The sequence below is a fragment of the Poecile atricapillus genome, chromosome 35 (assembly GCF_030490865.1).
Source record: "Poecile atricapillus isolate bPoeAtr1 chromosome 35, bPoeAtr1.hap1, whole genome shotgun sequence".
Classification (NCBI taxonomy): domain Eukaryota; kingdom Metazoa; phylum Chordata; class Aves; order Passeriformes; family Paridae; genus Poecile; species Poecile atricapillus.
The window spans coordinates 1,339,200-1,352,000 of NC_081283.1; the positions used below are offsets into that span (position 1 = coordinate 1,339,200).

The window sequence follows — 12,801 nt, forward strand, 5'->3', positions numbered from 1 at the left end:
CAGGTCCTGAAGGCACAGACCAGACCAGGTGAGCAGATCCAGGGTCTGGGAGTGCCCAGGTGAGCAGATCCAGGGTCTGGGAGTGCCCAGGTGAGCAGATCCAGGATCTGGGAGTGCCCAGGTGAGCAGATCCAGGGTCTGGGAGTGCCCAGGTGAGCAGATCCAGGGTCTGGGAGTGTCCAGGGGAGCAGATCCAGGGTCTGGGAGTGCCCAGGGGAGCAGATCCAGGGTCTGGGAGTGCCCAGGTGAGCAGATCCAGAGCAGATCCCACAATCTGTAGGGTCCAGGTGAGCAGAACACAGGATTTGGGGCACAGGCCCAAGCAGGTGAGCAGATCCCAAAATCCAAGAGCATCCAGGTGAGCAAATCCCAAGGGCACAGACCCAACCTGGGCTGGGCTGGAGAGCAGCAGCCCCACCCCACATCCTGATTTTCCACCACTCCTGCCTCCTCCCAGGCTGGAACTGCTCCTGGCCCAGGTTGATCTCACCTGGCTGGAGCCAAAAAAGAGGGAAAAGCCCCAGAAATGAGAAGTTTCACCCCAAGACAGATCCCAGAGCCTCAGGAAGGTCCAGAGCACAGGCAGGTTTTCCATGAATCCCAGTCCAAGGAAAGGCTGGACAGACCAGGTGAATTCTCCAGGAGACTCCAGACCTGGAGAACCTGAATCCATCCCAGTCTGACCAGTTTGATGCCAGTGGAGATGCCCGGAGCCAGGAGGAGCGCAGGTGAGCAGGAAGCACCTGAGGAGCAGCACAGGGAGTTCCAGGTGTTCCTTCTCACTGGAAGTCAGGCTCACCAGGAACGGTACATCCATGGGATAGCAGGAGCTGGACACCTGTGCACACCTGCAGGGCTCTGATCCTGCTGCCATCGGGTTGGATCCTGAGTGCTGCAGTGGCAGGACAGGTTCTTTGGGAAACACAGCCAGGTGGGGCTCACCTGGATGGATGGAGCTCACCTGGGATGGGCAAGGAGCCAACTGAGAGCTCAGGGATCAGGTAGGGCAGGGCCAGGTGACATTGCATCCATGGGACACCTGTGCACACCTGCAGGGATCGGTCCAGGGCCCCATGGATGCACAGAGCCCACCAGGAATGGGCTGGGATCACAGGCAGGGGCAGGGACATTCCGGCAGCCTCGCATTCCCAAATCCTGGTCCTTGCAAGGGCAGCTCCTCAACAGCTGCTGGAAGGATCTCCCAGCAAGTGAATGAACATTCCAGAAGGTTCTGACAGGTACAGGTGATCAATTCCAGGCCAACGAGGAGGTGAAGTTGGTTCAACTCCCCAGAATTTTCCAGGTGAGTTTGGGGATTCCAGTCCTGGGTCTCCTGTGGCAGTTCCAGGTGCTTCCCAATCCATCCCAGCTGCAGGTGAGGGAGCATCACCTGGATGAGGTGGGATGGGATGTGGCCCAGGTGAAACATTCATTAAACAGACAGGAGTTAGGGAAAAAAGGCTTTTTCCCTTAAAAACAAGGAAAGTGGAGGCAGCCAGGGGGACAGAGCTGCCATGGGATTCAGGAGGCTCCAGCTCAGGTGAGTCCTGGCACAGGTGACCTCTGTCAGGTGAGTGAAGGACTCCTGGCCCTGGGCCAGGCAAATCCTCTGTCCAGAGCAGCCCCCACCAACTAAATAATCAATCCATGGAATAAATAATGGAGCCAGAGGGCCTGAGGCCGCTCATATGGGCAGGTGGGGGTGCTCCAGGTGCTCTGGGAGATTTTGGGGTGCTCCTCCCTTGCTCACAGCAGCAGGGACAGGTGCGACCCCCAGCTCCTTCCCAGGGGGGCTGGAGGCTGGAGCTGGATGCTCCACGTGGCCACTCCCACCCTTGGCACCGGCCCGTGGCTCCACCTGGCAGTAGAGCCCAGGTGCATCGGGCAGGTAAGGCTGGGAGCCCCCCGGGGCCGGCTGCCCGGCAGGGTAGCACAGCACAGAAGATTCCAGCGGGAACTGGGCTGGGATGAGGATGGTGGAGGTGAGCCCGGGGCACGGGGGTGGTTTCACCTGCCAGGTGTCATCCAGGTGCTCCCCCAGGACACAGACCCCACCCCCCTCTCCCCCAGAGCCGCTTCCAGAGTCTTCCTCAGCCTTCAGCCTCTCCAGCTCCTCGGCCGTCTGCAGGTGCAGCACCGCCCGCTCGTTCTCCGCCAGGTATTCCTGGAAGTCCTGAGTCTCGGGGGGCTGTGGGGGCGGCCAGGTGGGGCCGGGGAGGGCGGCTGCTCCCTCCTCTTCCTCCTCCTCCCGCCGGTTCTCCAGCTCCAGCTTCATCAGGGTGTGCAGGAAGTGGGTGCGGACGCGCAGGGGGTTGAACTCGATCCGCCCGGCCACGTTCCCGCAGCCGTCCCGGGAGCAGCCGCACGGGAACGACGTGCGATCCACCTGGGATGAGGGCACAGCTGTGGGAGCCCCCCCAGCACCTGAACCCCACACCCAGCATCGTGGAGGGGGCTTATCCCAGCCAGGTGCCTCCACTGGGAAGAGACGTGGACGACCCCACAGGATCCCCCCCAGAGCCTGAATCCTACCCCAGAGTGATCCCAGATCCCACCTGGACAGCAGGAATTTGGAGTGGGGAGAGGAGTTTACACATTCCAGATATGCCCAAAACACACCTGGAGCTGTTCCTGCTCCTTGAAGGAACAAGAGCATTCCAGCACCTGTTGGACCACAAATCCCAGCTGCCTCACCTGGCACTCTCCACCCGCCAAGGAGCGAGGACACGGGCAACACCTGGCTGACCTCGAGTGCCACCTGTCCCCCATTTTCCCAGGTCACCTGGCACACCTGGCTCTCCCCACTCCTCAAGGAGCGAGAGCACAGGCACGAGGAGCAGGCTGTGGCTCACCTGGCACTGGATACCCTCACCTGGCACTGGATACCCTCACCTGGCACTGGATACCCTCACCTGGCACACCTGGCTCTCCCCACTCCTCAAGGAGCGAGAGCACAGGCACGAGGAGCAGGCTGTGGCTCACCTGGCACTGGATGCCGGCCTGGCTGCAGGCGCAGGTGCGCGGCTCGCAGGTGAGGCGGCAGAGGCAGCCGCACTGCTCGCGGGACAGGCGCAGCGCCCGCAGCTCCTGCCGCTCCTCGGCATCGATCCTGCGCACGCCCGAGGCGCGGAGCAGCGCCCGGCGCCGCTTGGTGGGCAGCGGCTGCAGGTAGAAATAATCGCCCACCTCCACCTGCCCCACGTCCAGGTCATCGTCGGACACGTCAGCCAAGGTCAGCCCCGCGGCCTCGGCCGACGGCACCGTCCCGTTCTGGGTCAGCTGGGGATGGAGGGACACACGTGGGGATGTGGGACTGTGGGGGGTCACCTGGCCAGGTGTCCTTCCTTCCCTCTGCCCAAACTGAGCCTCTCCTTGTCCCTCCCAAGACCTGTCACCCCCAGGTGCCACCCAGGTGTTTCCCACACAGATTTTTCCCTGTTCCTCCTAAGATTCCCCCAAAGTGTTTCCCGCTTGGATTCCCCTCAGTTTGCCTCTTCCAACCTCACCCAGGTATTTTTCACTTCCCTCCCACAAACCCCCCCACCCCAAGGGCTTTCCCACCAAACCTATCCAGGTATTTCCCACCAAACCCATCCAGGTATTTCCCACCTGACTCCCTCAAATCCACCCCCAGGTATTCCCCACCACCTGGGTCCTCCACTGCTGCCCCTCCAGGTATTCCCCACCTGGATTCCACCCTCCCTCCCCAGGTATTTCCCACCTGGGGGATTCTGCCCTCCCTCCCCAGGTATTCCCCACCTGGATTCCACACTCCCTCCATGGGTATTCCCCACCTGGATACCCTCTGTTACCCAAAATCCACCCCCACCTGGATTTCACACTCCCTCCACGGGTATTCCCCATCTGGGTCCTCCACTGCTGCCCCTCCAGGTATTTCCCACCTGGATCCTCCCTCTCCAGGTATTTCCCACCTGGATTCTGCCCTCCCTCTCCAGGTATTCCCCACCTGGGGAATTCCACCCTCCCTCCCCAGGTACTCCCCACCTTTCCCCCCCAGATCCCCGCTCACCTCTCTCCTCCTGGCGCGCAGTTTCTCCCTGCGGAGGTGCTGCCGCAGGTGCTGCCGGTGGCTCACCTGGCGCAGGTGAGCGAACTGGCTGAGGCTGTACCTGCGGGCGCGGTGGTGCCGCGGGGCCATGCCCAGGGAGCTGCCGCCGGCGCTGGGCACGCAGGTGAAGCCCTGGCGCCGGGCGAAGTAGTAAACGGTGACCTGAGCGAAGCGCACGCGCTTCCCGCCCCGGCGCGCCCGCGAGCGCCGCAGGATGGACGGGGCTGTGGGCACAGAGCGGCTCAGGGAAGCCATCCCAAAAGTCACCCCCATTTCACACCCCAAAATTTCAAAATACCCATTAATTCCTCGTAATTCCACCCTCAAATTCCCCTCCGGGATTCCTCCAAACTCCCCCTCTCAGACCTCTCCCAAAATGCCTGAAATTCTCCCCTAACTTCTCCAAAGTTTCCCAAAATTCAAAGGGAAGTTAAGCCCCATGAACTCCTCAAATAACTCCCCCCTTAATTTCCCATTAATGCACCAATCCCCTAACCTTTCAAAAAAATTCCAGAATTTTCCCCAATCTCATTAAAAAAAAAAGTAAAAAATTCCTCCAAATTCTCCCAAAACTTTAAAAAAATCTCAATTGTCCCTCAAATTTTAAAAACTCATCAAAAATCAAAAAACTCCCAAAATTCACCAAAATGAAAAAAAAATTCCCCCAAATCCCCAAACCCAATTAAAAATCCGCAAACCCAAAATTTAATTACAAAAATTACTATTTTGTAAAATTCCCCCTGAAAACCCAGTAATTCCCCCCTGAAATATTGCTACAAAATTCCCCCACAATTCCAAAAAAATTCCACAGCATTCCCCCCAAATTCCCTAAAGCTCCCCCCAAAAAAACCCCACCATGATGGGGAGGGAAGGGGAAAAGGGAAGGGGAAAAGGGAAGGGGAAAAGGGAAGGGGAAAAGGGAAGGGGAAAAGGGAAGGGGAAAAGGGAAGGGGAAAAGGGAAGGGGAAAAGGGAAGGGGAAAAGGGAAGGGGAAAAGGGAAGGGGAAAAGGGAAGGGGAAAAGGGAAGGGGAAAAGGGAAGGGGAAAAGGGAAGGGGAAAAGGGAAGGGGAAAAGGGAAGGGGAAAAGGGAAGGGGAAAAGGGAAGGGGAAAAGGGGAAGGGGAAAAGGGAAGGGGAAAAGGGAAGGGGAAAAGGGAAGGGGAAAAGGGAAGGGGAAAAGGGAAGGGGAAAAGGGAAGGGGAAAAGGGAAGGGGAAAAGGGAAGGGGAAAAGGGAAGGGGAAAAGGGAAGGGGAAAAGGGAAGGGGAAAAGGGAAGGGGAAAAGGGAAGGGGAAAAGGGAAGGGGAAAAGGGAAGGGGAAAAGGGAAGGGGAAAAGGGAAGGGGAAAAGGGAAGGGGAAAAGGGAAGGGGAAAAGGGAAGGGGAAAAGGAAGGGGAAAAGGGAAGGGGAAAAGGGAAGGGGAAAAGGGAAGGGGAAAAGGGAAGGGGAAAAGGGAAGGGGAAAAGGGAAGGGGAAAAGGGAAGGGGAAAAGGGAAGGGGAAAAGGGAAGGGGAAAAGGGAAGGGGAAAAGGGAAGGGGAAAAGGGAAGGGGGAAAAGGGAAGGGGATCCCGAATCCCGCCCCGGTCCCGGTCCCAGCTCACGCCCGGTGCTGCCGGAGCTGCCGCTGTCGCAGCTGTCGCCGCTGTCGCTCGTGGCGATCTCATCGTCCGAGGTGGCGCCGCTGGATGCGGCCGATCCCAATCCCGATCCTGATCCCAATCCCGATCCTGATCCCAATCCCGAATCCTCTGGCTTGCGCTTGATCCCGGCGCTCGGGAGCGCGGCCATCGGGGCTCGGCTCGCATGGAGAGCCCGGCGGGGACGGGACGGGACCACCCTGCGGAGAGCACCGAGACATTCGGGATCCCTGCGGAGCACCAGCACGGCATTCCCGGGCTTTTCTCCCGGATAAATCCCCAATCCAACAGAACTCATTGGTGCCAGCCCATCCCGGCGCTGGGTGCTCGTATTTCATGAGTCATGGGATCACCAGGAGAAGATTCTCTGGATTTTCCAAGAATCCTGCCCTCCCCATCCCTGATAAATCCTGATCCCAATGGGAGATCCCCGTGCCAGCCCATCACCCCGGGACAGCCACACAAACATTTACACTTCGCTCCAGCTTCCTCTATCCCAGCTTTTCCATTCGGGATTGATTTGGGATGGAATTCACCCAAAACCAAAGGAAAAGTGCTTTTTTGTTGTTGTTGTTGGGTTTTGGGTTTGGTTTTATTTTAAAAGGCAGTGCCAGATTCACCCTGGAATATCCTAATCCTCCCCAAAATTCCCTAAATTCAGAAAAACCACCAGATGCTCCAAGAATTCCCAATCCATCAAAGATCTGGAATGAGCCTCCCTGGGATTTTCCTCCTCACACCCCTTAATCCCAAAAAACTCAAAAAAACCCAAAAAACCCATGGTGATATTTGGGAAAGTTCCCAGCTCCAGGTTGGGCAAAGGGAATTTTTGGACCTGATTCCTGCTGGGAATCTTCCAGGATGAATTTGGGAGCACCCCCAGGATGTTCTGCAGCCCTTTGGGGAGTTGGGTTTTGGGTGGGATTTGCCAGAGCAGGAGGAACTGACAGATCTGGATCCAGCCCAGGGATCCTTCCCCCGTCCCCTCCAGAAGGGAATGTTGGGGTCCCAAAAAGCAGGATGGGAATTCCCAACCCATGCACCAGTTCGAGGTGAAATCCTGGTTTTTGGGGTGGTTTCTTTGCGAGGGAAAAGTGGGAAATCCTGGTGGTAGAGGGGGAAAAAGCAGGAAGGAAGGAACTGATCAATCCCAATCCCAGGAGGAGTGGAGGTGGAAAACACCTCCCAACTTTCCAGCTCCCTGAAACTGCCAAAAATCCTCAAATTATTCCCTAAAACCGCATTTCCATGGAAAATTAGAGATGGATCCCATCATCTGCAAAAAGATTCTTCCCTGATGGATCTGTCAGGATGATTCCTATTCCTCACATCAAAGCCTTAATTATTCCAAACTATCCTTTCTGTGGCATAAAGAAACTCCTGGAAGAGTCAGAATGAAGGAAAAAAAGAACCCCACAAATCAATGAAAATATCAGGTTTCCATTTTTCCCCATTTTTAAATTGGAAGGAATCTGAGATGAGGAAGAAAAAATGGGTTCAAATGCTGAGGGAGAAGCCACAGGAATTGGGGAATTCCCATTGTTTCAAGGATTAAACCTCACCGAAAGGAATAACTATAAATTTTATTCCAATGCTCCAGAATCACTTTAGGAGTAAGGGAAGGGATCAGGAGAGTCTGGGATTCCTGGAAGCACAGGAGCTGATCTGGAAAAGCTCCTGGCTGAAAGGTGATCCGAGCAGGGGGGGAAAGCTGGGATCATGTGGAATCACCAGGAATCGTCCATCCCACACCTGCTCAAGGTGAGCACCAAACCCTGGAATGATGAACCCTTCTATTTCCAGCTATTCCAAGAAATTAGGAATGATTTCCCAATTTTCCAATCCTCTGAGCATGCTGTGGATTCTGGGATGGCTCCCAAAATCCCAACCTAGATCAAGGGCTCAAGGAATTAGAAGATTCCCAAGAATTCCTGCTTGCACTCCCTAGATTCCAGCAGCATTTTTGTATTGTTGAAGATAATGAGATTCCCATGAAAATTGAGAGTCAAAAATGGATTCTCTTGATGGTTTTGAGGGATCAGAAGTGACAAAAGCAGGGATCCAGGATACTTCAGGATAAGAGGGGAATGATCCATGAGCAGCTCTGGTGGAACCCACCCAGAAAGGGTCTGAGAACCTCAATGATTCCAGGTGTTATGCCAGGGCAGGAATTAGCAAAATAAAAATGGGATTTGGGGATGTTCACCAGGAATATTTTAGGAGTCTGGATCCTTAAGGAATTGGGTAAGTTTTCCAATGTTTTCCCCAAGGATTCAGTTCAGCAGCTGAAAGGTCCATGGATTTCCCAGGGATTTGAGTCCATCCCAGGTCATTGCTGACATTCCCAACACTCAGCTCTGGGTTTTTAGGATGAAAGGTGGAAAATTTGGGTTCCTCAGGGCAATCTAAGATACAGCTCCCATAGAGCTCCCAGCATTTCTGCAACCAGCATCCCAAGGAGCATCTGTCCATTTGAGATGAGGAAGGAAAAATAGTTCCAAGTGCTGAGGGAGGAGCCATGGGAATTTAAAGGATTAAATCTCACCAAAAGGTGTTCAACTAATAATATAATTTTTTTCCCCATATTCTGGAATCACTTTTGGAGTAGGGGAGGGATCAGGAGAGTTTGGGATTCCTGGAAGCACAGGAGCTGATCTGGAAAAGCTCCTGGCTGGAAGAGGCTGGGAAGGAGGGACAGGTGCCCCTCCCAGGGTGGGCAGGTGCTGGGGGACAGAGAGGTGACAAAAAAATCTCCTTGGGCTCTGTGTCCATCATTGGAATTGGGAGATAAAGGTGGATCCACGGAACACCTGGATCCAGAGACCCAGGAGGTGAAGGGGCCCTGGGAAGGGGGGACAGGCTCCCCCCCAAAGGAGCTTCCCAAGTACCTGGAGAGGGTCAGGTGGGGGCAGGGGGGATGGAAAAGGTGATCCCACAAAACTCCCTGGGGCTGGAATCAGGGGATGAAGGTGGAACAGAACACAGAACACCTGGATGCAGAGAGGAGCCCAGGGCAGGTGAGGGTGGGGCTGCAGGAGCCCTTCCTGGGGCCCAGGTGCTCCCCTCCCCCCAGAGAGGTGCCCCCACACCTCACCTGAGCTCAGGTGGGACCCCTGGAATCACCTTGGGGCTGAGGCCTGGAGAGGGATCAGCCCAACCCCCCTCACAGCCCCAGTACAGCCTCTCCCCCACCTTTGGGGACACCTGACACCCCAGGTGTGACCACCCCATCAACATCATCACCAGCAGCTTCCCGGGGACCCCCCCAACACAACCCCTGTGTCCCCCATCAGGTCCCCAAGGCCACCCACAGGTGCCAAGGCCCCTCTAAGGACCTCCAGTGCCCCCCCCAAGGTACAGCAAAGGGGAGACCCCACCTGCCAGGACCCCCCATCGCTCCTCCCCAGATGTGTCAGGGGAGCCCTACACAGCCCTACAGGCCCCCGATGCAAGGGGAGCTGTAAGGGCCCCTCACATCCTGTACAGGACCCCACGGGGACAGTGAACTGAACCCCATCCCTGGAGCCATCCTCACCCCTGTGTCCTCCCATCCGCTTCCAGCAGCAGCAGGCCCGTATTTCACACAGCCCCCCACCCGATCCCCTATAGATTCACTGTTATAAGGACCCCCCCCATCCCCCGTCCCCCCCAGACTCTATATCCTCCCATCTCCTACAGACTCTTGGCTATAAGGTCCACCCGTGCCCCCTATAGCCCTCCCACCATCCCCTACAGGCGCTCCAGCTTTAGGGCACCCCCTGCCCCTCAAGCCCCTCCTTCGCACATCCCCCATGGCCCCCGGCCCGCTGTGAGGCCGCTCAGCTGTAAGGGACCCCCTCAGCTGTAAGGGACCCCCTCCCCTATAGCCCCCCCAGCTATAGGGTCTCCCCATCCACAATGCCCTTTTCCTCCCAGCCCCCCCCATCCCCTGCAGCTCCCCCGGCTGTGTAGCCCCCAGACCCTTTCACCCCCCATCTCCCATAGGGGCCCTCCGCTGCAGGGCCCCCATCCCTCACAGCCCCCCCACCGCAGCCCCCAGACCCCGCCGGAGGAGGCCGCCCCCCCCCCCGCCCTCCTTCCAGCCCCCGAGCGCACCGAGCCCCGAGCCACCCTTCCCCCGCCACTCACCGGTGCCCGGGGGGGTTCGGAGGGGCCGGTCCGGCCGGGTGGGGGCGGGGGGCGTTGGGGGGGCCCCGGGGCCGGTCCCGGGGGGGGTCCGGGGCCGGTCCCGCCCCGCCGCGCGCGCCGACAACAATGGGGCCGCGGCCGCTGCGCCGCCGCTTTTATACCGCCCTGCGTCACGTGATTCCCCGCGCCGCCACAGCTCCGCCGCGGGGCACCATGGGAAACCGAGTTCCCTGGGGAGAAAATGCTGCGCTGGCGCGGGGTGTGATGGGAAGTATAGTCCGGAAATGCGGGATATGGGGGGCTGTGGGCGATCACGGACTCGTGGCAGGGTCTGGGTTGGAAATGATCTTAAAACTCATCCACTTCCACCCCTGCCATGAATAGGGACACCTCCCATTATCCCAGGCTGCTCCAAACCATGCCCAGCCTGGCCTTGGACACTTCCAGGGATGGGGCAGCCACAGCTCCTCTGGGAAATCCATTCCAGGGCCTCCCCACCCTCCCAGCCAGGAATTCCTTCCCAATATCGCATCCATCCCTGCCCTCTGGCACCGAGAAGCCATTCCCTGTGTCCTGTCCTTCCATCCCTTGTCCCAAGTCCCTCTCCAGCTCTCCTGGAGCCCCTTCAGGCCCTGGAAGGGGCTCTGAGCTCTCCCTGGAGTGAGGTGAGCACCCCCAGCTCTCCCAGCCTGGCTCCAGAGGGGCTCCAGCCCTTGGAGCAGCTCCGTGGCCTCCTCTGGACTGGCTCCAGCAGCTCCAGGTCCTCCCTGTGTTGGGTCCCCAGGGCTGGAGAAGCTCTGCAGGTGGGGTCTCACCTGAGCAGGGCAGAGGGGCAGAACCCCCCTCCCCTCTGCCCAGGCTGGGGGCTCAGCCCAGGCTCGGGGGTCTCTGGGTGCCCGTGGGGGTGGCCAGGATGTGTCCAACACCCTCAAATCCTCCTCCATGGGGTCACCCATCCCCCTGGATCCTTCTCCCAGGGTGCTCCCAGTCCCTTCCCTGCCCAGCTGGAGTTTTTTCCCAACCTGCACTCGCTTGTGTTGAATTTCCCGAGGTTCCCACGGCCCCGGCTCTCCAGCCTGTCCAGGGCTCTCGGGAGGGTAAAAACGTGATGGAGCCCTGGCCTGGGACACCTGGACCCCTGTCCAGGGGGGGACATCGGGATGGAACCCAGGGACATCGGAATGAGCCTGGGGACACCAAAATGGGGACACTGGGATGGGGACACTGCCCTGGGAAACCGGGATGAGGACACCCAGGTGGGACACAGGGATGGGGACATTGGGATGGGACACCAGGACAGACACTGGGATGGGCAGCACCAGGATGGGTCACTGGGATTGGGATGCTGGGCTTGGACAGTGAACTGAGGCACTGGGGGCCACATTCCAATGGGACACTGGGCTGGGACACTGAAATGGGACACGATGGAGCACTGGGATGGGACAAATGTGGGATGGGACATAAAATGGGGACATTACAATGGATGGGACATAGGGAGGGGGACATGGGGTGATGTCCCAGGAGCCCCCAGCTGTGGCTGCCAGGGGCAGGTTTGGGAGGGGACAGTGACATGGCCTTGGCAGTCCCATGGGGACACTGAGGAGGGGCTGCAGGGTGGCCCCAGGTGTCACCTGAGGGTGTCACAGGACCCTCGGGGCGGTTGCTGTGTTGGGTCTTGTCCTCCCAAGCTGGGGGACCCCAACAGCAGCCCTGCCGTGTGGCCCCTCAGGGTCTGTGTCCTGTGTGTCCTTGTCCACCACATGTCCCTGTCCCCGTCCCTGTCCCCATCCCTGTCCCCGTCCCTGTCTCCGTCCCTGCCCCTGTCCCCATCCCTGTCCCTGTCCCCATCCCTGTCCCCATCCCTGTCCCTGTCCCCATCCCTGTCCCTGTCCCCGTCCCTGTCCCCATCCCTGTCCCTGTCCCCATCCCTGTCCCTGTCCCCATCCCTGTCCCCATCCCTGTCCCTGTCCCCATCCCTGTCCCTGTCCCCGTCCCTGTCCCCATCCCTGTCCCTGTCCCCATCCCTGTCCCTGTCCCCATCCCTGTCCCCATCCCTGTCCCTGTCCCCATCCCTGTCCCCATCCCTGTCCCTGTCCCCATCCCTGTCCCTGTCCCCGTCCCTGTCCCCATCCCTGTCCCTGTCCCCATCCCTGTCCCTGTCCCCGTCCCCATCCCTGTCCCCATCCCTGTCCCTGTCCCCGTCCCTGTCCCCATCCCTGTCCCCATCCCTGTCCCCATCCCCATCCCTGTCCCCATCCCTGTCCCTGTCCCCATCCCCATCCCTGTCCCCATCCCTGTCCCTGCCGTGTGCCACCAGGGCAGGAGGGACCCAGGAGGGTCCGGGCTGGGGAGGGGTCCAGGGGCATTCCTGGGGAAAATCCTTCACCAAAGGATGCCCAGGAGGAGCCACACCCACCGACCACACCCTGACCACATCCTGAGAACACCCACCGACCACACCCACCGACCACACCCACTGACCACACCCACTGACCACACCCTGACCACACCCACCAACCACACCCACTGACCACACCCTGACCACACCCTGACCACACCCACCGACCACACCCAATCACACCCACCTACCACACCCTGACCACACCCACCTACCACACCCTGACCACACCCTGACCACACCCACTGACCACACCCACCGACCACACCCTGACCACACCCACCGACCACACCCAATCAAACCCGCTGACCACACCCTGACCACACCCACTGACCACACCCACTGACCACACCCAACCACACCCACCGACCACACCCACCGACCACACCCACTGACCACCCACTGACCACACCCACTGACCACACCCACCGACCACACCCTGACCACACCCACCGACCACACCCTGACCACACCCAATCACACCCACTGACCACACCCTGACCACATCCTGAGAACACCCACTGACCACACCCACCAACCACACCCTGACCACACCCACTGACCACACC

General features: G+C 58.9%; 1 protein-coding gene across 2 annotated transcripts; it reads right to left on the minus strand.

The window, feature by feature from the left end:
* Positions 1-1,680: 1,680 nt before the first annotated feature.
* Positions 1,681-9,873, minus strand: LOC131590921 (cysteine/serine-rich nuclear protein 2-like). Of its 2 annotated transcripts, XM_058861326.1 has the most exons (5): positions 9,835-9,873; positions 5,671-5,906; positions 4,031-4,293; positions 2,983-3,279; positions 1,681-2,386 (listed from the first exon to the last, which is right to left on the minus strand). In XM_058861326.1, exons 2-5 carry the CDS (start codon positions 5,855-5,857, stop codon positions 1,685-1,687), a joined length of 1,449 nt encoding a protein of 482 aa, XP_058717309.1. In that variant the 5' UTR covers positions 5,858-5,906; positions 9,835-9,873; the 3' UTR covers positions 1,681-1,684. The 2 variants fall into 2 exon arrangements, with proteins under 2 accessions (XP_058717309.1, XP_058717308.1); XM_058861325.1 differs by lacking the exon at positions 9,835-9,873 and having other exon boundaries at positions 4,031-4,201; positions 5,671-5,957.
* Positions 9,874-12,801: the final 2,928 nt, after the last annotated feature.

What these genes read in the sequence shown, in the direction of transcription:
- LOC131590921 (XM_058861326.1), bottom strand. Translation starts at nt 5,857, where the DNA reads ATGGCCGCGCTCCCGAGCGCCGGGATCAAGCGCAAGCCAGAGGATTCG. An exon ending in CAGCTCCGGCAGCACCGGGC is followed by an intron (nt 4,294 to 5,670) that starts GTGAGCTGGGAC and finishes CTGTGCCCACAG; the next exon opens with CCCCGTCCATCCTGCGGCGC. An exon ending in TGCGCGCCAGGAGGAGAGAG is followed by an intron (nt 3,280 to 4,030) that starts GTGAGCGGGGAT and finishes CTCCATCCCCAG; the next exon opens with CTGACCCAGAACGGGACGGT.